Here is a 26,772-nt window from a genome sequence, read left to right as displayed (position 1 = left end):
CCTGCTCTCTTATAGAACCCAAGAATACCAGCCCAGGGATGGCACCACCCACAAGGGGCCCTCCCCCTTGATCACTAATTGGGAAAATGCCTCACAGCTGGATCTCATGGAGGCCCTTCCCTAACTGAAACTCCTTTCTCTGTGATAACTCCAGCCTGTGTCAAGTTGACACACAAAACCAGCCAGTACATCGGGCACCGAGTTGCTGTCTGCACTCACATCAGACACACAGCACTGCCCAAACTCGGGTGCAGGGCAAGAGATGAGTAGCACACATTGGTGTGGAGGTTGGGAGGGCGAAGCCTATAGAGGGGTGTGGGGGTGTGCCTCATTGGTGGCACACAGGGCATCAACTATGCCTGGCCTATCCCAGAAGCCTCCTTGCGCATCTGCAGACAGACAGACCCCTCTCCCTGCTTCCTGCTGCTCCCGCGGGTGGGTCTCCTGCCTAGGAAGCATTGAAACCTCCAGTGCTTCCCCGAGCCAAGAACCCTCTTCCTGGGGAGGAGCTTCCTCAACTGTCCTTCACAGCAGGGAGAGCCAGCCAGGGCAGTGGCCATGCTTTGGGGGAGGGGTGCTCCGCTCTGCGCAGCTACTGTTTGTGGGAGGTTTTCCTCCATGTCCTTTCCTAGGCCTTTCGTTCCACACTCGGGGCCTTCTCAACACTGTAACTGCGGCACCGACAATTTTGAGGCGGCTCTCTCTTCCTGGGAAACTGAGGTTTCCTCCCAGCCCACACAGTGTAGGTCATGGGTGCAAAGGGTCTTCGGGGCAGGGCTGAGAAAGCCCGGATGCTATCAGCCACAGGTGCCAAGCCTCTGAAATGTTTCCTACCTTGCTGAACACAAGATCCCAGCTCAGGGTCTGTCTAGGCCCCGCCCCCACACCCCTCTATAGGCTTCGCCCTCCCAACCTCCACAGTCCCTGCCTACCACCTGGCAGGTTTCTTCTTTCCTCCCTACCTCTCCTGGTAGGTCAGGCCCTACAGGACCCGCCCCAGAGATACCCCCCTTATTATAGAACCCTTCCTCGAGCTCCACCCCTCAGACTCCGCCCCCAATCTGCCCTGTCCTCTCCCGCAGCCCTCCAGCTAGCTGATGAATCCCCTGATCCCTGAAATCCTCTTACTGGACTTTAGCAGGTCAAAGAATTAGACTCTCAGAACATTCTACATTCTGAACCATCATTGTGCAGAGAACCCATTTGGTTCCAAGACTTGGACAAAGGCGGTCGGCTGTGCTAGAGCCGGGGCTGTGTAGGGAAAGTGGTGGCTTAAGGACCCGGACAATGGCTGGCTGGGACTACTGTAGTCCGCAGAAGGTGCGGAGCATCGGGTAGTGGAATCTGTGAAGAGCAACGCCCTTTCTTCAGGAGGTGAAGGGACCATGGAGCCCCAACGTCAAAGTCACCCCAACTGGAACACTAGGGGCAGGCGTGCTACCATCTTTCCCCAGAGAGAAGGAGTTAAGACTTTGTTACCCTCTCCACTCCCTGCTCAGCACGAAGAGACTTTTTATGAGACACCCAGATACAGGACTTTCCTGAGCAGGAAAAGGGCCTTGTGTGACTTCAGGGTGAGATGGCCCGAGCTAGTCTACAGGGATCAGGAGGCGCAGGCAGAGCTCCCTTCCCTCGACAGAAAGCCTGTAGACACAAGCTCCTGCTCCTCAGGAGTTAGCATCAGCCTCAAAAATCAGGAGAGCAGCCACAGTGAGTTCCAGGATCCCCAAGAACTCACTGGCTGCCTTTCTGAGGCTCCCCACGTGACCATTCTCAACAGCTATCTGAAACCAGAGTCCATGACGCGGCTGGAGAAGAAGGTGAGGAGGAGGACCCTGGTGGTCATGAACCAGCTGGAGCAGGAGAAGGAAGCGGCTAAGTTCCGGAGGGCAGTGCTGCTGAGGGACACGAGGACTCTCCAGGATGAAAATGCTTTCGAGAAAGCAGAGAATAAGCCCTTCTTGGAATTCCTGACGAAGAAAAACCAGGAAACCCAGGAGAAGTATGACGCCTTGTGGAAAGACTACATCCAGCAGTGTCAGGAGATCGAGGACAGGAGGCGAGAGCTGGTCTCTACCTTCACCTCGCGCACGACAGATCTCCAGAAGAAGCTGGTGGAGAACAAGAAGCTCGAGGCCAGCTTGAAGAAGAAGCTGAGGGCCCTGGAACCCATCGCACGCATCAAGGAGAGCCAGGACTGGCAGATACGAGCCTTGGAGTTGGAGAAAGCCAGCATAGTCGCTGATATCCCCCTCATGGACCGAGAGGCACACTTTCAGTTCCTGAAGGAAAGGGCTGCCTTGGAGAAGCAGGTGGAGGATCTGAACCTGCTGGAGTCTGGAGAGGACATCACCAGGGAGCTGAAGAAGAAGACCAAGGCCTGGGAGACTGTGGCCAGACAGGCTCACGAGGACTTCTGCCATGACGTCAATGCTCGGAACAGGCAGCTGCGAACACAGCTCCGGGAGCTGGATTGGGAATTCTGCAAGCTCGAGGCCAGGAGGGAGAGGCTGGAGCTGCGAAAGCAGCGGTGGAAAGAGCAGCAGTGGTACCTGGAGGCTCTGGCCCGGGGAAGGGAGCGCCTGCAGCAGCGGGAGCACCGTCGGCAGCAGCGGGAGCACCACCGGCAGCAGCAGGAGCACCACCAGCAGCAGCAGGGGCGCCCAGCACTGGACCATTGTCTACTGGGTACCAGGTCGAAAGCCAATCCTAAGTAATGGCTGCCACGTCCCAGGAAGCAGACTGGAGTTGAAGCTGGGTCACTACATAAAGAATGACGATGCTCTCTGATAATGCAGAGGGCAGAGGCACCAGGGCACAGAGGGCTGAGCTTCTCAGAGGGGCAGAGGGGTCCTGGGCTGGCCTGTCTCTCAGGCTTGGCTCCCACACAGCAGCCTGAAGGGCTATCCTAACTGAAAGCTTCACAGCCTTGGGATGCTTTGGTCTTCAGAAGCTGTGGCTCCCGTGCTCCCCATGCCTCCCGTGCTCCCTGTTGCATACTTTGGTGCTCAATTCCTGCTCTAGTGTGGGCTTCATGATGACAGGGTGCATTTTGTAATGGGCACTTTGCACACAGTCAGCCCATCTCACAGTAGGAGCATCGGTGTCTTAGGTGGGCACAGGGTGGCATTTGGGGAACTGGGTTCTTTGTATTTGCGTCTGGCTGAGGCTGGATTGTTTACAGAGCTGTGGGTCGTGCTGTAGAGTATGGCCCCGTGTTTGGGCCATGCGCTCCTGTGTGACAAAACATAGCCAGCCCCGAGTCTTGGGTATTGATCCAGGCTAGAAGCCTCAGCCTTACATTGTAGAATTTTAACTTTTAATTGGCTATAATAACATGAACTCATTTAAAACTGTGCCAAAAAAAAAAAAATGAACTGTTGAACGTATCTTTGGCTCAGAGTTAAGTTGCATGCGAAATGTTCTGTTCTTAAGCAATGTCATTGAAAAGCAAAAGCCTACCTGTGATTATCCAAAATAAAAGTCTGTTTATCGTTACCCAAGCACACAGCTCTTTCTTTTTATGTAGAACAAATAAACCTTGGGGGGGGGGACATAAAATGAAAGTTTAGCATCCTTGAAGGCTGGGCTGCTACCTGTGGCTCGCTAAGGGATAAAGGAGGGAAGCCAGCCTGAACTTCTCCTGCCTGGAGCTGTGACTTGGACCATGAAGTCTGACTCAGGCACGGCCGGCCAGTCTCCACCTGCTCACTTGAGCTTCCCCCGGCACTTATAGGAGCAATAGATGCTTGTGGTGCTTGGAGCTCAAGAGACTCTACCTGGCTCCCTCTCCCTCATAATTACTGAGCAACTACTATGTGCAGGGGGAGGTGGCACCTCCACAAATTCAGCATAGTAGGACTCTGGTGGCTCCCAGGTACTTGGAAACATTTGGGGGACAGGAATCCAGGACCTACATCCTGAGACATATGTAAGGCAGGCAGACAGACAGCCACTACTGGGAGAGGCTGCCTTGGGGTGGCGAGGTGATGAGGAGGAAACTGGTGGGTGTGAGGAGGACTGACTGGAATCTTCCCAAAGTCACCACACTGGGCTAGGTCTTCATGAGGTGTGAGACAAGTGTAGGGAGACACACTGCTCAGTATCACGTGACCTGCCGGCCTGCAACAACCCAAAATGAAAGCCTATTTGTGATTATTCAAGATAAAACGTGATGGTAAGGATCAGAGGGTACAGACAAGGGTCAGAGGGTACAGACAAAGGTCTGAGGGCACAGAAAAGGGTCAGAGGGCACAGACAAGTGGAAGGAAGGTAGGAGGACAGGGAAGGACTTTAGATCAGAGTTTCCGTGTTGGCTGTTCATCTCGCTGGGCACAGGACACCTGGAGGGTTTAAGAGGGAGCAACACATTTGCTTCCCCAGCCAGAGGCCACGGGGGCGTGGGAGGGTCCAGCTGGTGGCCAAGTCCTTGTGTTTGAAGCTGTTGGACAATTGTCGCTCCCCCACCCCGCCATCTCCTTTCAATTCCCTAAGTAGTGTTTACTGCTGTGTGTGCCGGGTCCAGTGGTCAGAGCAGTAGGAGGCCTCCGTGGGCCCTCCAAGGCCTCTGCATCAGCTCCTGCCTCCAGGTTCCTGCCCTGCTTGACTTCCTGTCCCAGGCTTCCTTCAGTGATGAACAGCAATGTGGAAGTGTAAGCCAAATAAACCCTTTCCTCCCCAGATGGCTTTTGGTCATGGTGTTTTGCCCCTGGCAATAGTTATCCAAACTAAGGTGGGACCCTAACTCTGGATTTTCCCATTTCAGCATTGGAAGGGTCCCCATCACCTGGTCCTATGGGAGCTTACAGGAGCCATGTTTTCCCAGAGATTGTTCCAACACTTCCCACACCCCCAATTTTCTCGGCCCTGAAAGTTACTGGTTAACTGGTACACTGGGGACCCTGTTTTCTGAGACAGGGTTTCCCTGTGTAGACCTGGCTAGCCTTGAACTCAACCTGCCTCTGGCTTCCATATGATGAGACTAAAGGCGTGCACCACCAATGCACAGTGAGCCTGGGATCCTAACTCTCAGATGACACCATTCTTAAGCCACAGGTCTGTGTCTCCGAGACATGTGGTATAGAACACCCAGAGGCCTACGTGTCAGAAAATGCCATCAAACACTTACAAGCAACACCAAAGGGACAGGTCTCACTACCTGCAATGGCGGCATCTCCGGCCCCCACACAGTCACAAATACAATGTAGTCTGCTCAGATGTCAGGCCTTCCTTCTTAAGCAGACTGAGCAAGCCAGTAAGCAGCATCCACCAATGGCCTCTGCATGAGCTCCTGTCTCCAGGTTCCTTCCCTGCTTGAGTTCCTGTCCTGACTTCCTTCATTGATGAACAGTGATGTGGAAGTGTAAGCCAAATAAACTTTTTCTTCCCAAGTTGATTTGGTTCTGGTGTTTCATCCCAGCAATAGAAACCCCAAGACAGAAACTGGCACCAGGATAATGGGGTTTTGCTGTGACAGACCTGGACATGTGTTTTGGGAAGAGTTGAAGAAGGACTTTGGAACCTTGAACTAGAAAAGCCACTGAGTGTTGAGAGCACAGTGAGCTGTTCTGTGGGAGCCTGGGAGACGGGAAGGTTGAGGACAGTGTGGATGGTGAAGGCCTGGCTTGTGAGGTTTCAGAAGGAAGCAGACTTTCCTGGGTGTTTTGTATGAAGAACCTGTGGTGTCCAGCTAGATGAAGCTTGATTAACGAGAGACAAGAAACAATAGTTAAACCTTTACTTCGGTGGGACAATGGATGCTGCTCAGTTGAAGAATCAGCTGTCATTAAGAAGCATCGCTGAGGTGGAAGTTTCTGGGAAGTGTTTCCTCAGGGTTGGCACAGCACGCAGAAGCTGTGTTCCAGGAGCCGCTGAGGTTGTATCTCGTGCTGGCAGCTGAACTTGGTAGTGTAAGAGTCACCAGGTGGTACTGGTTTTGAAAGCCCGAAAAGGTTGTGAAGAGAAGCTGAGGCTTGGCACTGTGTGGCAGGGCTAAAGAGAGCCGTGGTGGGGTGGCTGTTGGTGGAGGTGCAGCCCAACTGCAGCATTTTTGGGGGTTCATGGGCGGACCACCAAGAGCAGCCGCAATGTAATGGGGCCAGCCTAGAAGACAGCTGTGTACGCTGCAGAGGGTCGAGCATGAGAAGTGACCTTCAGGGGATCCCAGGAGATGGGAAGGGCAGCCCAGATAACTGGTCGTCGTCTCTGCCTCGCTTCTTGCAGCAGGATTACAGAAGCGTGTTACCACACCTGGCTTTATGTAAGTGCTCTGGTCTTGAATTCAGATCTTGCGCAGCAAGCGTTTTCTCCACTGAGCTGCCTCTCCAGCCCCTTGATAACATATCTTTCTCTAGTATGAGCTGAGATCCAGTCAGAGTGAAGGGCTCACACACTGGAGACCCATAGGAGCGTGACCACAGTCAGCAGAGGCGTCCCCCAGACCCAGGTCTCTGTCTCTGGGATGTCACACTAGTGTCCTTCGCCTGCCTGCCATCACAGTCTGGCCCTACAGGGCTGGAGGTGCCTCCTCCCCTGAGCTCCCTTCTAATACTTGTACAGAGTAGCCCCAAAATGCTTTGAGGAGGGAAACTGGGGTGCCGATATTCGGTTCATCTGACTGAGTAGCAAGGAGAGAGCACACCAGACCTTTGGGATTCTCCACTGGACGCTGCTGCCCTGGCCTGGCTGCAGGGAAGGACTCTGAATTAATGGTTTGAGTCTTTCTGTCATGCTCGGACTTTGAGATGGACATAAAACTGATCTGGTGCCAAGCTGAAGGTTAATTGAGTATTTGGTGTGCAGCAGGGCAGATTCCATTTTCCCTCTACCCTCAACCAAGCTAGGCACCCACGGTTGCAGACGGCTTGATGCTGGGAAAAACTGCACATTTGGGAGGCTTCCAAAGAGAGGAGGCCAAGATAAGCGGAAATGGGGTGGGGGATCCTCAACAACTTACTGGGTGGGGCTTGAGGCTGGGAGAGACTCCTCCCTCAGAAACAAGAAACTGGGAGTCAGTCCTTCTCTGAGGCAGCTTGGTGAGTTTGCCCAGTAACTTCCATGGGTCGAAGTTCTCGTAAGCAGAATTGTATGTTTGTGACTCATCACAAGAACAATAGGCAACAGCTGTGTGCAGGTATGTGTGTGCATGCATGTTCATGTGTGCATGGGTAAACATATGCACATGTGTGTGTGCGTGTGTAGAAGACAGAGATTGATGTCAAGTGTCTTCCTCCACTTTATATACGGAAGCAAAGTCTCTCTGGCTAGTCAGCTTGCCTGGGGAGCCCCATCTCTCCCTCCCTAGAACTAGGGTCACAGGTGGGCTGCCACGCCCATCTGGCATTTCCATGAGTACAGGGGCTCTGAACTCAGGTCCTCATGCCTGTGAGGCAAGCCCCACTGAGCCATCTTCTCAGCCCCTGCACTGCTCTAGAATGGAGTTTTCTCTCTAAAGCTTCAGTTCGGAGAATCCCGAAATGAGCTCCTCCGTGACTGGTCCTTTCTGTGACCGATTCCTCTTGGCGCTAGCTGAGTCTCCTGCTCCCTCCTGGCCTCCCTCCCTGATTTACCCAGGTTCCCAGCCACCATTCAGTATTCTTGCCTTTCCATGCAAGGCCCACCACCAGGAATCACAGATATTGATTGTGATATTGATATCCCATGATCCCCACTGAAAATTAAAGAGACTGCAGCCAGAGAGAAGGCCTGGGTCACACAGCTGAGAAGAAAAGGAGGTAAACTTCTGTCCCTGGCCTGCGAGGGTCAGCTGTTCAAGATTTGTGGGGCTTTTAGCTCAGTTGGCACAGGAAGGCCAAGGACAACCTCTGGGCACAGCCTCACACCAACAGTAAACTCACATACACCTGAGGAAAAAACAGAGAACCAGAGACGAACCCACACGTGATTTTTGACAAGGTGCCTGAATCAGACATGGGGGGTGGGGGGTAGCGGAGGATTTTCAACAGACGGTGCCGGGGAAACTTGTAATAACAGAAATAACATAACCGAAATGGATCTATTCCACTCTCTGAAAAAAAACGCACTCAGCGTGGATCAAAAAATTCACTTTAATACCTGGAATTAGAACGGTTAGAGGAAATTTAAGGAAACACCCAAAGACACTGGCACACACAGGGATTTCTGAGGGAGTCCAACAGCTGGGGGTGGGGGGCAAGGAGAATCAAGAGATGGGACCGCAGGGAATTCGAAAGCAAGAGAAGCCACCAGCAGAGCTAAGAAATGACAGTCCAGTGACTGATCTTCACCAACGCCACATCCAAGGATTGATAGCCACTGTCTGTGGAGGCCATGAAAAATAAACAGTCTCCAATCACCCTATAAGTCAACGAGCAAACAAACCAGACAGACGGGTCTCTAAAAGCCAACACAGACCCATAAAGATGAGAAAATGTCCAACATCCTTAGTCACAAAGGACAGACCAATTAGAGGTTCATTTCGCCAGAGGAGACGGTATGGTTGTTTGTCAAGAATGTGAATGACTACACACGCCAACGAGTACGAGGGCAAGGGGAGCACTTTGTCATTGGAGGCCGGGGTCGCACTAGGACCACCATGTTGGGAATTGGCGTGTGGCCGGTGGGGGGGGGGAAGAGGGGGTGTCTCCGGAAACTGAAAGTTGAAGGTAGGATTCCACACAGCTCTCTGGGGAGTCTCCACTGGACATAAGTCAGCCGTTCACAGGGAGGTCACACATGCAGGCCTACTACTATTCACAACAGCCAAGTGACTGTGGCTAGCCTAGACGTCTGTGCAGACGTGTGGGTAAAGAGAACGTGGAGTGTTTGCACAACAAGTTGTCTTTGGCCATCAAGAAAAATGAAATTATGCCATCTGCATGAAAATAGATGGAATTCGAGACCATTATATTTAACAAGATAGCCAGACTCAGACAAATGCTACATTTTCTCCCACATGAAAAAAAAATCTAGATTTTTCTTTTTAAAAGAAAAGGGAAACTGAGTGGACTGAAAGAGTTGGGCGGCAAGCCAGGGTGGGGATGGATCTGGTCAAATTGTATCACATTCACACAGTGAATACACACTACAAAGATGGATCCTAGGCCTGTGGGACCCGTCTACTGCTTAGAGAGCCAGAGGCCGCGGGACTCCTGCTTCTGGCCTCTTCCCAGACACCTGGGTCTGCCAGAAAACCATTGTTCTCCAGACACTACCATCTATCTTAGTCTCACAGAGGGCAGCGGGGAGGAGGTGGCTGAGAGGAGCCTCAGCTGCCTCCCGTCCGTCTGTCTGTCCATCCGTCCGGCAGTCCTTGGAACTTGTGACAACCTCTACTCTGGGCTCAGAGTTGCCCTCCCGGGGAGCTGAGAGGAGCACACTGTGGTTGTGCCCAGGGGGCACCAGAAACAGCCTAGAGCAGCTGTGCCCATTCTCTAAACACTCCCCAGTCACCAAGTATAGCCCAAGGTCGGCATTAAACCTGAGAATGGCAAAGCAGGGCGGGGCTCCGCCTGGCAGGGACATCTGTACGTAGCAGAAGAGGGCAGGTAAGGAGAAGCAAACTGTGGTGTGGCCGGGGTTCACGGGGCACAGCACCCTTCACTCCTGCCCACACTGGCCATTTGGTCCTTCAAATATTGGAGGCTGGCAAGATGGCTCAGTGCACAAGATGGCTCAGTACCCGATGCCAAACCTGACACCCCAGTTTGACTCCTGAGACCCACAGGGAGAGGGAGAGGGTGAGAACTGAGTTCCATAAGCTACCCCCTGATTGCACCCTGACCTCCTCTCACAACAGATATGTAAGTAGATAGTAATACAGATAAAAGGACCCTTGCACATCTGTACGCTGAGCTCTGCTACGGAAGCCCTTCCTTCCCTCCTCCTTTACGTCAAATCTGCAGTGGCTGTGACCATTCCTTAGGCTGCCAACTGAAGTCACGCGTGTGCTTTTCTGTGTGCACCCTCCCTGAACCTCAGTCTTTAGTGGAACAAATTAATGAGAACAGGGACACTCGCTTCATGTGCTGCTGGTTGCTGTAGCAACCCCAGGGCTCTACAGCTCCCAGGCATGTACTAGATGCTCATTTAATCCTAGAACAACAAACAAAGCCAAAGTCAGCTTCTCTCCATCTGCCTGCTGTGGTGGGCCCGGGTGAAGGGCGCCGCAGACACTCACAACTGAATGTCCAGGAAGATCCGCTTCTCTTCCCCGACGTGGATTTTCCATACACAGTCTTCGCCTTCAGCATAGGGCTCTGGCCAGTTTGGAGACAGCACCACCCCAGCCACAGCAGAGAGCTCCCCGCCACACATCGCTGCAACAGACAGACAAGAGGACACCCTTGTGAGGAAGCCAGCACAGCACAGAGGTTAGGAGTTTGGGGGATGAGGTTGGCATCTGTGGGTCCCTGTGCAGCATGAGGCTGAGGTGGAGCAGCTTATGTGTAATATATGTCCAAGTGTGCATTTACACGAGTGTGCATGCATAGGTGTCTATATATGCATGTATGTGTATGCATGCGTGGGTCTGTTTGTGTGTTGAAAAAAATTACTGGCCTCACCTGCTGCTCTGAGAGGACAGAGGTTGGCAGTATCTTCCCCATCAAGGACAGCCCCCAGTTCCTGCTAGGTCCCACTGTTCTGCCAGCTTTGGGTAAGGTGTGTATATGGTCTGATAGCATCAGCTTCTTCCTCCGAGAGGTCAGGAAATGCTCTTCCAGCCCAGCGGCTTATGACGGATCATGACTAAGGTCACCATGCCAGTTTGCAACACCCCGCGTGGGCCCAGTGAGTGCTCAGGTGGCCAGGGGGCTCCAGGCTCTGAAAGGTTTAGCCTGGACCGGGAGCCGAGATGCAGCGGCTGGTCTCCCAACCCTACCTGGGCAAGCCCTCAGTAGGGCAGAGTCTGAAGCCGAAATACGTTCTTCTCCTAAGTGGAGCACATTCAGTTCAGGGGCCAACCCCTCACCAGGGCAAGGCAATGACCCACTGCCCGGTGGTTGCTGGGAGCGAGGGCTTCCTTTGTGACTCCACATTCAGTGGCCTTGGATACAAGACCTGGGGATCAAGTGTGACTGAAGGTTGTCACAGCCAATATTGCCCGGGCTCTGAGCACAGAGAGGTTAAGCCCACTGTTTCTTCCGGTGACCCTAGAATGCTCTTGGGCATGTCTTCTCCGTGTCTGACTCCTCATCATGAACAGGGCTGGCGTCTACCGTATGTGGCTGTGGAAAGGGCATTGTCACACGGGTCATGCAGCTCTCAGCAGTTATGAGCAACAGCGACGGTCGGTCACCCACACCGTCACCCCAGGTTGCCATGTGCTGTTGACTGGGGTTACGCACTGCAGCAGAATGTGAAGCATGGTGGGTGTGTGCGAGGTGACACCTTTTCAGGGCTCACCTGTCACAGCTGCTGTGCACTGCAGGTCCTGGGCCTGCAGGAAGGAGCACCGTTTTCTGATTACCCTGAGAACCAGCAGTAACCAGACACAAAGGACCATTGGTGCAGCTCTCAGCAGTTATGAATACTGCAGTGTGTGATGTGGCCACCCCTGCTAGGCTGGGGTCTTGTTCTTTGCTGGGGTGGAGGCCCTGGGTATTCTGGCCTTGGGGAAGGTGGTGGCTCACCTCTGCATAGAGGCTCCGTGTCATTCCAGTAAGGGTCTCGCACATTGACGCACTCAATGACAGCTGGGCCCTGTTCCAGAGAGTGGCCGGGGTCGCAGGTGAACTCCACAATGGTGCCAATGTTATAGGTGGGGTCCGATGTAGTGAAATTCCCGTTTTGGATGTAGGGTTCATAGCAGTGACCTTTCTCAAAGGCTGAGACATAGAAACGGTTAGTGGACAGATGAGGTAAAAGATAGCCGTCACTGCTTAGACATAACGTAAAGAAAAGGTACTCCACAGCGCAGAAACTCACATCTAGGATCCTAGCTCTAGAGAACCTGAGACAGGCAGGTCCTTGTTCAAAGCCAGCCCTGGCTGCACAGGGCTTCCCAGGACAGCTTGGGCTCCTGACCCGGGCCAGGCACCTGGACCCTCAGGCCGTTTGTTTTTGTTTATTTGTTTTTTAGTTTTATTTATTTATTATATGTGAGTACACTGTTGCTGTCTTCAGACACTCCGAAAGAGGTCATCAGATTTTATTGTGGATGGTTGTGAGCCACCACGTGGTTGCTGGGATTTGAACTCAGGACCTTTGGAAGAGCAGTCAGTACTCTTAACCTCTAAGCTATCTCTCCAGTCCAGGCCTTCTGTTCCTTATGTGTGATGCAGATAAGACCTTCTGCCCAGGGCCCCACATTCTCTCTGTGCCAATGTTCTGGGTCCTGCCGGTGGATGCATAATGTCTGCCCCGCAATGGGACCACCCACTTCCAGGAAAGCCTGAGGTGCAGTCCTCAGGGCACACAGAACACCACGGTCTGTGTGGGCCAGAGAGCTTGTTCCGGGAAGGAGGCTAGACCCCAGAGGCACTTCTTGAGGGGAGCAGAGAAGGCCTCCAAGGCCGGCTGGCAGCCATGGCGTGGCCGCCACATTGTAAGTGTGTGTGGCTTCAGATGAGCTCCCCGCTTCTCTCCTGCGAGAGGAAACAACAGTTCCACATCTCTGTGCGGTGAGAGTCCCACAGGGAGCACACACAGAGGCCTGGTGTAGTGGCACACAGGCATGATTACCTCACAGGTGTGGGGGTTGCTAAGGTGGGAGATTGTGAGTTCAAGGTCAGCCTGGAATATTAGAGACACCCTGCCTCAAAAAGCCAAAATGGAAAAGAGAAGGGGACGGATATAGGGCTGTGGAGGAGTTTTGCCTAGCATGTAGGAAGCCTTGGGTTTGATCCCCAGAGCTGCAAGAGCTAGGCAAAGTGGGGTTCATATGTGTAATCCTAGCACTTGGAAAGGAAAGGCAGGAGGATCAGAAGTTCAAGGTCATCCTGGTCTGCTTATTGAGTCTGAGGCTAGCCTGAGCGACCTGAGACCTGCACTTAAGACAGCCTCTCAAAAGAAAGGAATGAATGAATGAATAAATGAATGAATGAATAAAGGAAGGAAGGAGGGAGAGGGAGGGAGGAATGGAGAGAAGGAAGGGAAGTAGGAGGAGGGAGGAGGGAGGAGGGAGGAGGGAGGAGGGAGGGAGGACCAGGTACCAGTACTAGAGTTGCTTTGAGGGAAATGATATCAGTACAGAAACACTGAAAGCCCATCTTGGAAACTGTGGGCCCGTCTGGGTTCCTCATGATTAGCACTCATGTATCCCCCATCCCAGGCCCTGGCTCAGCCCTCACTCACTTTCGCTGTCCCCAGACCTGACAAGGAGGGGGCCTCTCACCCTCAAAGCGGATGTTGAAGGCAGAGGCTGCCTGGCCCTGGTCAGACGTGAACTCGATGCGGATACTGCTACCCTCGCTCAGCAGGCCCTCGAAGGGCACGCTCTCCGTTCGGAGCGAGTCGTACAGAAGGGCCGACGCGTTTGTCCGTCCACTGTAGACAACCATCCTGGGCAGAGAAAGGGCAGAGGGACTGCTGACTTGTCTTCCCGGGTCAGTGACATCGGGCCAGAGTGGAGAGGGCGTATGTGGACTGCTCACCTGGGTCTCCCTCTGAACTCAAATCCCGCCTCTTCATCTTCCTCATCCCTCACAGAAATGGAAACCACCTGCTTGTTCTGAGTCCCTCAGGGTGCAGGATGTGGCAAGTGAGTGTCACCTGGGGTACTTACTGTGTCTGGATTATTCTGTGCTGAGAGGTGGGGCGTGGCTAGCCGTGCGCAGTCAGGCAGTGTTCCACTGTGCAGGATGAGGACCGCTACCCAGTCTGCCTAACTCTTTCCAGCTGAGTTTCTCAGACACTGCCTCCTGTCTTCCTGGGAGCCAATGCTGTGTGTACCGTAATGGTTCTCTGTGGAGCCTAATTATGGCTTTGTGCAGAGGGAGTGCTCAATAGATGCACCTTCTTATTCCACTCAGGAGAGAGATGTCTGAGAGGAAGCCCCAGGCAGTGTGTGTGTGTGTATGCATGAATGTGTGCATGCAGGTGTGTGTGTGTATGCATGTCTAGGTGTGCGGATGTCTGGGTATGTGTGTGTGTATGCATGAATGTGTGCATGCAGGTATATGTGTATATGCATGCATGTGTACGTGTATGCATGCCTGGGTTTGTGGATGTGTGGATGGTTGTATGCACATATGAATGTGTTTATGCAGGTGTGTGTGTGTGCATGTGTGTACATGAACATGTGCCTGTGTGTATGCATGCATGTGTATGTATGTGCATGCCTGAGTGTGTGTGTGTGTTTGTGTGTTTCCCATCCTCTTCTTCCCTTGCTTCCTAGGTGGCTCTGGAAGGCTCCTTTCCCACTGAGTGCTTCAGACTCCTGGCCAGAAGCCGAGGGTTATAAGCTCTTCTTCAACCTCCCCAGGGCTTTCGATCCTGGGGTTCAGCCACACCCAGATTACCCACCCCGCCCTCTCTATGCAGGGGAGGGGCAGTCGGTGTGGATGCTCACCTGTCTTTCTCATGCAGCAGCAGCCTTTCAAGATGCAAGTGAAGCTTCTGACCCTCCGGAGCCTCGATGGTCCACACGCAGAGCTGGCTGCCGTTGGCGTTTCCCGGGTGACTGGGGGAGAGGACTCGGCCGATGGTGGCATTGTGCACTGCTCCTCCACATGGGGCTGGGTGCAGACAGTGACAAGCCAGGTGGTGAGGGGACAGCAGAGAGGAGGGGTGGGACTCGTCTTCCCCAACTGCACTCATGCCCTCTAGCTAGGATGGAGCCAGGAACGCGTGGAGGGGTCTGCTGTCCTGTTAACCCCCTCCATGCCTGGATCCGACACCACTCTGCTGCTGCAGGGAGGACCTCGATTTAAGACTGTTCTGTGGTGCTGATTGTGCCCAGACATTCATTAAAAAATCCACTTGTGTGTGTGCATGCGTGTGTGTGTGTGTGCATGCGTGCATGTGTGTGCACACGTCACAATGCCTGTGTGGAGGTCAGAGGACATCCCACAGGAATAACTCTTTTCTTCCACCATGTTGGTCTTGGGGACTTGGCAGTCACTGTGTTAAGTCGCTGAACAATCTTCCTGGCTGGATGCCTAGACTTTCAGTTATGAAATGATTCCCAAGGGCAGACGGAAGCAGTTCACGGGAAAAGCATGCATTTAGGACTGCGCGTGGAGTGTAAGAATGGAAGAATCTCCAGTTGTGTTCCAATTTACCCGACCAACAGCCGGCCGAAATGGATCAATAAAACAGCAGCATGGGCTGTGCGCATAACCTTACTTATTCACGAGGAACTCACCGGGAGGACCGTGACCATTTCCCAAAGTGCAATTCAGCAAAAAATGCTTTTAAAACCATGTCGGAACACCCTGACCCAGAAACGAGCCCCGAGAAACTTATCCTGCGGGAAGCTTTGGACTGAACTGAAGAAAATCTGAACTGGTTTGTGGATGAAGCTGCAAGGCCCCGCCTTCACCCTCAGATCCAAAACCACTGCACACACTGAGTTTTCACGGAGCCATCCGATACTGTGTTCCCAGACAGGGTTAACGAGTCCCAGAGCACAAGAAGCAGGCCAGCCAATTCCCATGAGCCATCTGCGGGGATAGACTGAGACCATCAAATATAAAGGTGATTTGTTCTCGTCTACCTGTGCATTTGTGTGCCTGAAAGTTTCTTTTAACCAGAGCTGTATAACACATTTATGTTAAGATAATTCAGCGAAGTGACACTGCAAATGATTTGTGGCCCATGGGAGCCATACACACGGCCGTCAGATCACAGTGGAGAGCAGGCACTGGGACTCTGTCTCAGGGGGTCGAAGGGAGGGTCTGTTTTAATGTGGTGTTTGGGAGAGTTGATCTGAAGGGCCTTGACAAGGACTGAGGACACCAGGGATCTTTCTTGTCCAAGCACAAGTCTCTGGTTTCTCCACCGGGGTCAGAGGAGCAGAAACGCACAAGCAGGCAGACGGGACTGGTTATGTTCCGGAGCTTGTCTCTTCTTCAGAGGACAAAGATTCCTCCAGACTCCCTCCACCATGTCCCGAGAGCTTTCTCTCCTCAAGTCCTTCCCCCTTTTTCTTTAAAGACAGGGTCTCATGTGGTTCAGGCTGGTCTCAAGTTAACTGTGTAGGCGAAGATGACCTTGGACTCCTGATCTTCCCACCTCCAGCTCCTGAGATTCTTCACGTGCTGGGGGTGGAATCCCCCGGGGATTTGTGTGTACTGGGCGAGCATTCCGATGAACAGGCCTCAGCCACTCACCGCCCTCTCTGAGTTCTTCACACGTCTTCTCACCAGTGGGGACACAGCCCTCTGCTTACTGCCTTCTAAGAATTTCTCTGCAAAACACATGTCACAGCAGCTTGGGCTCTTGGCCGTGATGACAGTAGGTCTTAGTGGCCCCCGGCACCAGATGACGTGATTTGTAGTATGTGCTCAGTACATAATAATTTCTATTTATTTAATTCTTAAGAATATGAGAAAGGGTTCTCCCTTTGCATCCCAGACTGGCCCTGAGCTGTGAATCCTCTGTTTCAAATTCACAAAGGCTGGGATTCCCAAGGTCGCCATTCTTGGTCACCACACTTGGCTTCATAAAGCATTTGCTGGACAAATAAGAACTACTCACTTTACAAAGGAGTCAAAAACTGCTAAGAGACATACAGCTAGTGAGCAGAGTCCCTGGGCTGCAGGCCAGGGGTGCTCCGTGCCGTTCGAATTTACGGTGACATCTGATGGTTCAAAAAGGAGCCAGGGTTGGGGTGGAGGGCAGAGTGGCCAGATGAAGAAAGGATGCTCTGGGTCACCTAGTGTGCCTAGCTCAGTTCTTGACACGTGGTAGATGGTCCCAGACTGTTGAATGACAGCATGGTGGGGTTCTGTTGGCAGAAGGAGACAAGCTGTGACAGCTTTCCTCTGCCCTGGACTGGGCTGTGTGACAGGGTGGACAGAAACTGTGCTTCCTTCCGGAGCATGAGATTCCCTTCCTAGTCCATCCAGGGATGCTGCTGTCTGTCCGTCAGTCAGCCTGCACTGTGTAGTGTACCTGTGACGGACTTTGCACAGGCCAGTTGGATCCCTTGGAACCTGAGGTGTGCCAGTGGTGACTGGTGGCGGGAGAGGGACATGGTCTCACCTCTGGCAGATCTCTCACAAGGTGCTTCTTCCTATCCTGTCCCACCATCTTCTGACGTCAGTATAGTCTTTTGGGTTTTTGTTTTGTTTTTGGTGTTTTTCTTTTGCTTGTTTGATTTTGAGACAAGGTCTCACTATGTAACCCCATCTGTCCTGGAACTCACTGTGTAGACCAGGCTGGCCTTGAACTTACAGACATCCATCTGCCTCTGCCTCCCAAGTGATGCTGATACATGCTGTCTTGGTTAGGGTTTTACTGCTGTGAACAGGCACCATGACCAAGGCAGCTCTTAGAAGGACAACATTTAATTGGGGCTGGCTTACAGGTTCAGTCCATTATCATCAAGGCTGGAGCATGGCAGTGTCCAGGCAGGCGTGGTGCAGGAGGAGCTGAGAGTTCTACATCTTCATCTGAAGGCTGCTAGTGGAAGACTGGTTTCTGGGCAGCTAGGATGAGAGAGTCTTAAAGCCCATTCCCACAGTGACACACCTCCTCCAACAAGGCCACACCTCCTCCAACAAGGCCACACCTACTCCAACAGGGCCACACCTCCTCCAACAAGACCACACCCACTCCAACAGGGCCCCACCTCCTCCAACAAGACCACACCTCCTCCAACAAGGCCACACCTACTCTAACAGGGCCACACCCTCTAATAGTGCCACTCTCTGGGCCAAGCGTATACAAATCATAACATATGCTGACTTCCTCAAGCCTACTGGGCCGTTTCACCCACCGGCCTTTGCACAGGATAGCTCACTGACAAGGAAACTGGGTACCCTTGACCTACACTCAGCTTCCAGCAGCCTGGCTCCCTGGGGACTCCTTCCCTGGTCTCTGGCCTGCCGTCACCTCTTGTCCCTGAGTCCCTTCTGTCACGGTGACAGGGTTCCACGTGTCCCTACCTGCTCTGTGACCCCTATGACCCCTCTCTGGTACTCTCTGCAGCCTCTGCCGTGTTTTCTCATCTGGTCACATATTGTGGTGGCTTGGATAAGAATGGCCATCCAGCCTGTAGGCTCATACATTCGAATGCTTTTGTCACCAGGGACTGGAACTGTTGGGGAAGGGTTAGGAGGTGTGGCCTTGTTGAAGAAAGTTAGTTCCTGGAGGTGGGATTTGCAGTTTCAAAAGCATGTGCCAGGCCTAGAGTCTGTCTGTCTGTCTGTCTGTCTGTCTGTCTGTCTCTGTCTTTCTCTGCTTCTTGCCTGTGGTCCATGATATCCTGTCTGTCTCCCACCATGATGCTCATGGACTCACCCTCTGAAACTGAAAGCAAACCCCTAGTGAAATGCTTTATTTTTATTTTTATTTTTTAAAGGAGAGTGAGTTTCCATAGTTACAATGTTTCTTCACAGCCTCGGTAACTAAGACATGCATCCTGTATGTACCAGGGCGGAGACTCCGAAAGAGCAAGGCCCTCACAGCTCCTACCATGGGCCCAGAACCCAGGTAACTGTAGATGCTTGTGGACACTGGCAGGATCCTTGAAGGATGTCAGATCCACCCCAGCCAAGGATCCCTTGCTGTCTGTCCTTTAAGTCTCAGTTTCCTCCTGCTGGCCTGCACCATCTACTTCTGTCCACCAGAGGGCACCAGACCACCTTAGTTGGAGCCTGTCACCAACTTTTGAGTTCAAGTTGACTAAGCTCAGAAAGCAAGACAGAACAGCAGCAGCTACCTCCAAAGTCCAAGCAACAAAAGAAACAAGGGATGAGCAAGACCTTATCACTACAAAGATGTCATATGAAAAAGTAAACCAAAACCAAAACCAAACAAACCCCCACAGAAGGTTTTGATCTATCATATGTAAAGAGCGCTTACAGTACAGCAACAACCCAGTAGCCTCTTGAACAATGGGCAAAGGGATTAAAGAGCCTCTTAAGAGATGGCATACTGGCAGCTACAAGAAGTGTCGGGAAAGATGTGATGGCAGTACTTATCATGGAAACATGAGAAGGTGGTGAGTCTGTGCTGATTATAGAAAAGAGTGCATTGGTGAGTGTTGGAGGAAAGAAAATTGTAAAAATAGCGTGGTTGTCGTAGGAGGTCTACATGACCTGGCAATGCTGTTCTGAGGATCGTATTTAGGAGAAATGGAAACTAAATTTCCATGTTCAGAGCAGGGCGGTTACTTAGATAAAAATAATAAAGTGGAAGTAATTCTAAAGTCCAATGATGGACAGACAGGTAAACAAAATGAAACATAATGCTCACAGCAGAATATTACACAGCCATGAAAAGGAACAGCATGCTTATATATATGCTGCAACACAAGGAGATCATGAAAACCCCATGGCAAGTGGGAAAAGCTATGCGTGTGCCACCACATGAGAGCTCACACCTGGGAGATCACAGAGAAGAAAGCTTAGCATCCAAAATATATAAGGGAGACAACAGCTACCACAAAGTCAGTTGAGTGACTGCTAGAGAGGAAGGTTCTCATTAGTCAGAACACTGCTGTGTGGTGTGTGTCCTCAGGAGCTGATTTCATACCCCGGGCACTATATTACAGTACAGCCTGGAGGGCATAAACCTTATCTGAGGTTACAACCAATGCCCTAGAGCTGTGGTTCTCAACCTGTGGGTCGCGACCCCTCTGGGGGTTGAGTGACCCTTTCACGAGGGTCATATGTCAGATATCCCGCCTATCAGATATTTGCATCATGACTCATAACAGTAGCACAGTTACGGTTATGAACTAGTCGTGGAACGATTTTATGGTTTGGGGTCCGCACAACATGAGGGTGCTGCCCCTCCCCCTCCTACCCGTTCGGTGGGCAGTGGCAATGGTACCTGAGCACACAGGCTCCTGGCTGCTCCAGTGGGGTTTGGAGGCATTGATACAGGTCAGCGTCTTGGCTCCCTGCAGCTCGTAGCCCAGGTGGCAGTGGAAGTGAGCCACCCCACCGGAGTGCAGATCCATCACCGTGACATCACCGGCATCGGGTCTCCGGGGGAAACTGCAGCTCAGCATGAAAGCTGGGGAGAAGGGAACCAGGTACATCAGCCGTGGGCAGGGAGGCCATGGGACCCGCATCCTGGCAGTGGCTCTGTGCTGGGGACGGAGGGGCGACCCTGGCCAGGCGGGCTGGATGCTGGAGTTGCCGGCTGAGCTGTTTCTCTACCTGATTTTGGGAGGTGAGGTCTCTCACTGGCCAGGAGCTTAGTTAGGCTGGCAGGCCACCAAGCCCCAGGAATCCTCCTGTCTCCACCCTTCACCACTGGGGCTACAGGTGAACCCTGCTTTGACTTTCTATGTGGGTTCTGGGGATGGGAGCAATGCTCCTTGTGGGGATGGGAGCACTTCTTCTTATGGGAGTGGTAGCAGTGCTCCTTATGGGGGTGGCAACAGTGCTCCTTATGGGGATGGGAGTAGTGCTCCTTCTGGGGATGGGAGCACTTCTCCTTATGGGGATGGGAGCACTTCTCCTTATGGGGATGGGATAGTGCTCCTTCTGGATGGGAGCACTGCTCCTTCTGGGGATGGGAGCACTGCTCCTTCTGGGGATGGGAGCACTTCTCCTTATGAGGATGGGGGTAGTGTGCCTTATGGGGATGGGAGCACTGCCCCTTATGCTTATAGGGCAAGCTTTTTCCCTAAGCCCTCTCCAGTTCCAAAATTATGCATTTTCCTCTCTTGGCCTTAAAAACCATTGCTCTTAGTCATGGAGAAGGATTGTGTGGACTTAATCGGAGTGCTAGTGGGGTGCCTGATACAAAAAAAACCCTCAAGAGTGTGGCTGGGTGTCAGAGGAAAGTGAGGCCGGTGTCTGTCTCACTGACCTCAGCGGACCCTACCCTGGTAATGTAGCTGGAAGGTCCCAAGGCCGTCATCCTGGAAGGTCCGGAAGTAGACAGAGATGGTGTTGGTGGGGCTGCGGATCACCTGGCCCTCCACCAGGAGACTCTGGTTGGCCAGGACTGTCAGAGTGGGACCGTCCACTCCTCGGATGGAGAGCAGCTCTCCCTCAGAGAGGTTGACACTCTTCACCTGGGAATCCATGGGTAGACAGAGAGAGCTGGGGGAGCAGGCGGGGCAGAGGCTCCTGTGCGTACAACTAACTGTACTGGGTACTGAGTGGCCGTAGACTCAACATGTCTACCGAACTGGCAAGGAAGGGCGCTCTCATTTCTAGGTCTCTCTTCTCCACTGTGGCTGCACTGCAGGGGAGACCACTCCAGGTACTTGCCGTTACCTTTGCTGTCTACACAGGAGAGGGTGGATGGGAGGCACTGTGCACCCTATACGCACGCACATGCATGTTGTATGTGATGCCTGCTAGTGTTTAATAAGCGAGATATTAAGGGACTTCCTTTCTGGGTAACGCATCTAAGGCTTTTCCAGCAGGTCCTCACCACCTCTTCAGGTCATACACTTGGGAGCCCCCACTCTCTATAAAACCCAAGTGAAATAACCCTGATTTGGGGAAAGGAGGCCTGACAGAAAGGGCAACTGAGACCAGACATGCCCGGCACTCTAGGCTACCTGCAGTTCTACCCCGTAGCCAGTGTAGACTGTCACGTTGTAAGTGCATTCCAGGAAGCTGCTGAAGGGCTGAGGCGGGAAATCGCTTGAGTCAATGTATCCTTCCGGGTCGGAGAAGCTCACACCGCAGAGGGCTAGGAGAAACAAATATTGCCATCAGGATACTCAGGGCTGTGGCCATCCTGGGAGCTCACTCTCAGATGTGGTGTGGGGTGGAGCCCGACTTCCTGGGGGTCTGGGCTCTACTGTCTGTCCAACCCACCCCATCCTCCCCCGGAGCCAACATAAAACCAAAAGTAGCTATGACTGTGTTGCTGGGCAACAGGAAAGAGAAGCTGTAGAGGAAGAGTCTGAGGAGGGTATCTGGAAGTGCAGGCGAGCCTCGTGCTGAACTCTGCCCTGTCCTGACTGCAGTGACTAGTCACCAGGGGCAGCGCCACTCAGTCTGAAACAGACGCCATTCCATTCCCACCTTAAGGGCAAGCAAACCAAAGCACAGAGAGGCCCCCTCTGGACTACATTCACACAGCACACACCATTCAGACTTAGCGGTCAGCGTTCAGTTGCTACGTCCAAAGCAGCACCCCCCGTACAAATGGCAGTATAGAGATGACTTTCTGTTAACAGGAACCTTCTATAATCTACTGCAAAGATGCTCTAGCAAGGGCATCTAGTTCCAGGTTAATCTGAACAGCCCGTCTCAGCTCAAAGACCTCCCTTCCCACCCCTGCGGTCATAAAATCCGTTCGCTTTTCCAACTGTTCTTCTCTCTGGGGGCCCCACCCACTCCCCAAGGAAGGTGGTACAGATGGCCTTGGCAGTTGGTTGCACAATAAACCTTTCTTTCCACCCATGGAGAAGTCTAGTTCAGCACTTACACAGTGAGCAGCCAAGTTGAAGCAAGCTTGACTGTGAGGCCCCAATACAGAGGCGGGCAGAGCCCAGGCTGGGAGAGCAGGCTCAGCAATCCTGTGTGTGTGTGTGTGTGTGGGGGGGGGGTCTCCTTGCATATCTGCTTCCACCCAAGCTCCAGGCCCTTCCATAGAAAGGCTTAGGATCTTCCTTAGACTCAGTCACCTACAGCGAATCCCCACCGACGGAACGCCCTGCGTGAGCAGCTCTTTAGGTTTAGGAAATAGGACGAGGAAGAAGTCTGGGTTTTCACGGGTCTGGGTCTGATACAGCTGAATTTTCTGAATAGTTTGGCTGACTGTACAGACCAGGAAGACAAAGTAAGGGAGAGGCAGTAGACTGGAAAAGTCAGTGCACTCTGCATGTGAGTGTGTGGCTGTGTAGTGAGCGCTTGCCTAGCCAACTCATGCCAGACCTGAATTCTCCTCACAGTGCGTGCAGAGAACACACACACACACACATACTCCTACCAAAAACAAAGTTAAAAGACAGCTGGTATGGTTTGGTGATGCTGTGCTGCCCCCCTTCCCAAGGCTCAAGTTCCACACCCACTATGGAGACCAAACCCACTATGAAGACCACACCTACTATGGAGACCACACCCGCCATGGAGACCACACCCACTATGGAGAATCCAGAAATGAAAGACAACAGGGGTGGGAGATGAGCAGCTTATACCTGGGGCCTGCTCCGTGGTGATGATGGTGGTAGTGATGATGGTGGACGTAGTGGTTTCTTGGCTCTCCTCGGAGGCGGACCCGGTCAGGTCATTATCACCCTTGTCCAGCGGGCTGCTAGGGCTGCTGTCATCGGGGGCCTGCGCGGGCTGCGGGCTGTGCGGGAGCGTGGTTGCCAGTGCGGTAAAGGGAGCTATCTGCAGTGGCGCAGGCGCAGTGGGCTGCTCAGGGTTTCCAGGCTCACGCGGCTTTGTGGTAGCCGAGGCAGGGGACTCCAGTCTCTGCACAGTGGTCGGGGTAGCCAGGGGCTTCAGCTGCCTCCGGGCCGAGTTGAGTTGCTTCAGGGACGGCAGACCCTTCCTGAGGGGCGGGGTGTGCTGGACTCTGACCTCGTCGGGGAGCGCAGGGGTCAAGGACCCTTCCAGTGCTTCCAGTGCTTCTTGGGATGGCAGGGGACCTGGGGCTGCTGATGTCACCCCCTCTTCCAGGCTGCTCTCTAGCGAGGCAGAGGGCAGGAGGTAGGCAGTGGAAGGGTGCATGTCTCCCTCTGGACCACCATCTGTGGAGAAGAGAAGAAAATACAACGTTAGCTTGTGCCTGCCTCACCTCCTGTCAGCCTTAGACGGTAACCCCTAATGGTGACACCCAAGACGGGACGGGCAGCCATTAGTTAACCAACTTCTCTTCCCCTTCTTCTCCTCACTTCTTTGAAGAGTTGAGGCTCATCGTGCTGGGACCCAGAAAGTGTTACGACTACAGAAGCCAGGGCTGGAGAGATATTTTAGCAGTTAAGAGCACTGACTGCTCTTCTGGAGGTCCTGAGTTCAAATCCCAGCACCACATGGTGGCTTACAACCCTCCGTAATGAGATCTGACGCCCTCTTCTGGTGTGTCTGAAGACAGTTACAGTGTACTTAGATATAATAATAAATAAATCGTTAAAAAAAAGATTACAGAAGCCAAGGGCACAGGCCTCATGACACAGGACACCACAGGAGACACAGTTATTTGCTGATTGGTCCTGAGGCAGATTTGTGAAGGATGTGTGAATACAGACAGAGGCCTGGTGCTGGGGATAAGGTTTGTCACAGAGCAGGGAGCACGAAGGAGGAGCTCTAGGGCCCCAGCGGGCAAAGGTGGGTGGGACCGTGGGCCTTGCTCATCTGTGGCTTACTTCTAACCTTGAGAGTAAAACGCGGTCCTTGACTTACAGTGGAATTAAGCCACAACAAATCTCAACAACAGTTGCAAGTTGAAGGCTCATCGTGCAGAGGACAGCGGACCACCCTGCTTCACAGCTTAGCAGCTGTGTGTCCCGGACTGAGTGCTCCTTGGTCTCCCTGTTGACCCACACGTGACCAGGACACAGCTGCCTGCAGTGCCCGGTGTCACCAGAGGACACAGTGTTCAGGCAAAGATGTGAGCCCCATCAGAGAATGGCTGAGAGGGTAGGGCTTGGGGAGCCTCACTGGTTTTTCTTTCGGTGGTTTAAAATCAGCACTTTCTTTTTTTCTGACAGAGGATTAGCCTCTCCACACCATCTATAACTACAACAAGCAGACAACAGCACAGCAGGGGACATCAGGTCTCCTGGGGAAAGCTTAGATTTCAATATGCCCCTTTAAGAATTCCAACTTTGGAGTCAATCTGTCAAGTTTCTTTCCTCTCTCTTCTCATTCTCTATCTCTGTCTCTCTGTGTGTCTCTCTTCTCTCTCTGTCTGTCTGTCTCCATCTCTCTCTTTGTCTCTCTGTATCTCTGTGTCTCTCTGTGTCTCTGTCTCTGTCTCTCTCTCCTTTTAGGGTCTCCTATAGCTCCTGTAGGCCTCAAATGTTCTGCATAGCTGAAGATGAACTAGATTTCCTGATCCTCCTGCCTCTACTTCTGGGGTGCTAGGATTACAGGTATATGTTACCATGCCCAGTTTATTTAGGTGGTGTCAGGGCTCAAACCCTAGGACCTCACATGCTAGGTAAGTGCTCTACCCACTGAGCCACACCCCGGCTCCAGAGTTGTAAGTTTCCAGTGATGATTTGGCTATGTGTGACCTGGTACATTGTGTTCCCAGTTTCCAGAATCTTGGCTTGTTCCTTGTCGAATGAGGAGAGTTCCTGCAGATGTGCCCACTAAAGAGAGCAGCCCATCCGTGTGCCCAGCGCTACACCCAGCAGAGAAGAAACACATCAGGAAGAAGGAAAAGGAGAGAGCATTAGAGATATGGAGAAAGAAGACACCGTGTTTCAGGTGGAAGTGAACCAATGTACAGCAGCATGTTGGGCGCTTTCCTCACGGCTCTGGCCAAACATCCAGCAAGGACTGCTTAGGATGAGGGGCTGGCGTTGGCTCACGGGTGGGGTTCTGCCCACCAAGCAAGGGGCAAGGTTGAGGCTGGCTGAGGGCTGCAGTGTGTGAGAGCTGCTGGAGAGAGAGAGAGAGAGAGAGAGAGAGAGAGAGAGAGAGAGACAGAGAGAGACAGAGAGACAGAGAGACAGACAGAGAGACAAAGACAGAGAGAGACAGACAGAGAGACAGACAGACAAAGACAAACAGAGACATAGACAACACATGGATAGAGACAGACAGATACACACAGACAGAGAAAGACACAGACACAAACACATAGACATGCACAGAGACAGACAGACAGAGACACACACAGAGACAGAGGCAGAGACAGACAGAGACACACACACACAGAGACAGACAGAGACACAGACACACAGACACAGAGGGAGACAAAGAAAGACATAGACATAGACACACACACAGAGACAGACAGAGACAGAGAGAGAGAGACAGAGACAGACAGACAGATTGCCCTCAGCTTGCTTCATCCTTTCTCTATTAAAGGAAGACAGGGCAGCACCTGGAGGCGGGAGCTGATGCAGAGATCATGGAGGGGTGCTGCTTACTGACTTGCTCCCTATGGCTTGTTCAGCCTGCTTTCCTATAGAGCCCAGGACCACCAGCCCAGGGCTGGCTCCACCCACAATGGCACGATGAGCTGGATCCTCCCACACCAATCATTAATTAAGAAAATGTTCTAGAACTGGATCTTACAGAGGCATTTTCTCAGTTGAGGCTCCCTCATTTCAGATGACTCTCACTTGTGTCAAGTTGGCATAAAACTAGCCAGGGCAGCATCTTAAATCGGAAAACCCTAAGCTGAGCTGCGGCACATACGTAGTTTCTTCAAGAAAGGCTGGCCCAGCAGCTGCCCAGCAGAGCTGTAGAAATCTTCCTCACTTCATCCCTGAGATGCCGTACTCCCAGCTGCAGCTCCCTCCCTCCGAGAGCCTCAGTCTGTTTAGCTGTCTGGTGTGGTCACTGCCTGCTGCTCACCGGGGCTGTCATCCCTCGGCGAGCTGATGTGCGGGGTTCTGAGGAAAAGGTCTGCATGCCAGCCAGCACTTAGCAGGTGCCAGCTGCTGTTGTGTCTCCTTGTGGAAATCATGGAACCCTCTCTGCCGGAATCCAGAGCAGGGTGAGCACCGCAGCCAAGGTCCTGAGAGATTCCTCCCGTGGACAGCAAGCAGTCCTTGGTCTGACTGCTGTGTTTGTCCATTTTCTG

General features: G+C 52.6%; 2 protein-coding genes across 2 annotated transcripts in view; one reads left to right on the top strand and one right to left on the bottom strand.

Moving 5' to 3' along the window:
- Positions 1 to 23,746, bottom strand: part of Sez6l (seizure related 6 homolog like) — a 56,477-nt gene extending 32,731 nt beyond the window's left edge. The window contains exons 1-8 of the mRNA XM_052168610.1: positions 23,204 to 23,746; positions 21,614 to 21,747; positions 20,926 to 21,118; positions 19,921 to 20,106; positions 14,489 to 14,654; positions 13,313 to 13,479; positions 11,610 to 11,804; positions 10,157 to 10,295 (exon numbers count right to left, since the gene is read on the bottom strand). Coding sequence (XP_052024570.1) covers positions 10,157 to 10,295; positions 11,610 to 11,804; positions 13,313 to 13,479; positions 14,489 to 14,654; positions 19,921 to 20,106; positions 20,926 to 21,118; positions 21,614 to 21,747; positions 23,204 to 23,741 — 1,718 coding nt within the window. The 5' untranslated portion in view covers positions 23,742 to 23,746. The remainder of the gene's footprint in view (positions 1 to 10,156; positions 10,296 to 11,609; positions 11,805 to 13,312; positions 13,480 to 14,488; positions 14,655 to 19,920; positions 20,107 to 20,925; positions 21,119 to 21,613; positions 21,748 to 23,203) is intronic.
- Positions 1,386 to 2,717, top strand: LOC127673063 (coiled-coil domain-containing protein 121-like). The gene has a single exon (XM_052168608.1). The coding sequence runs from the start codon at positions 1,386 to 1,388 to the stop codon at positions 2,715 to 2,717; it is 1,332 nt and encodes a 443-aa protein (XP_052024568.1).
- Positions 23,747 to 26,772: the final 3,026 nt, after the last annotated feature.

Source organism: Apodemus sylvaticus, chromosome 22 (assembly GCF_947179515.1).
Source record: "Apodemus sylvaticus chromosome 22, mApoSyl1.1, whole genome shotgun sequence".
Lineage (NCBI taxonomy): Eukaryota > Metazoa > Chordata > Mammalia > Rodentia > Muridae > Apodemus > Apodemus sylvaticus.
This window is presented reverse-complemented; position numbering and strand designations above follow the sequence as displayed.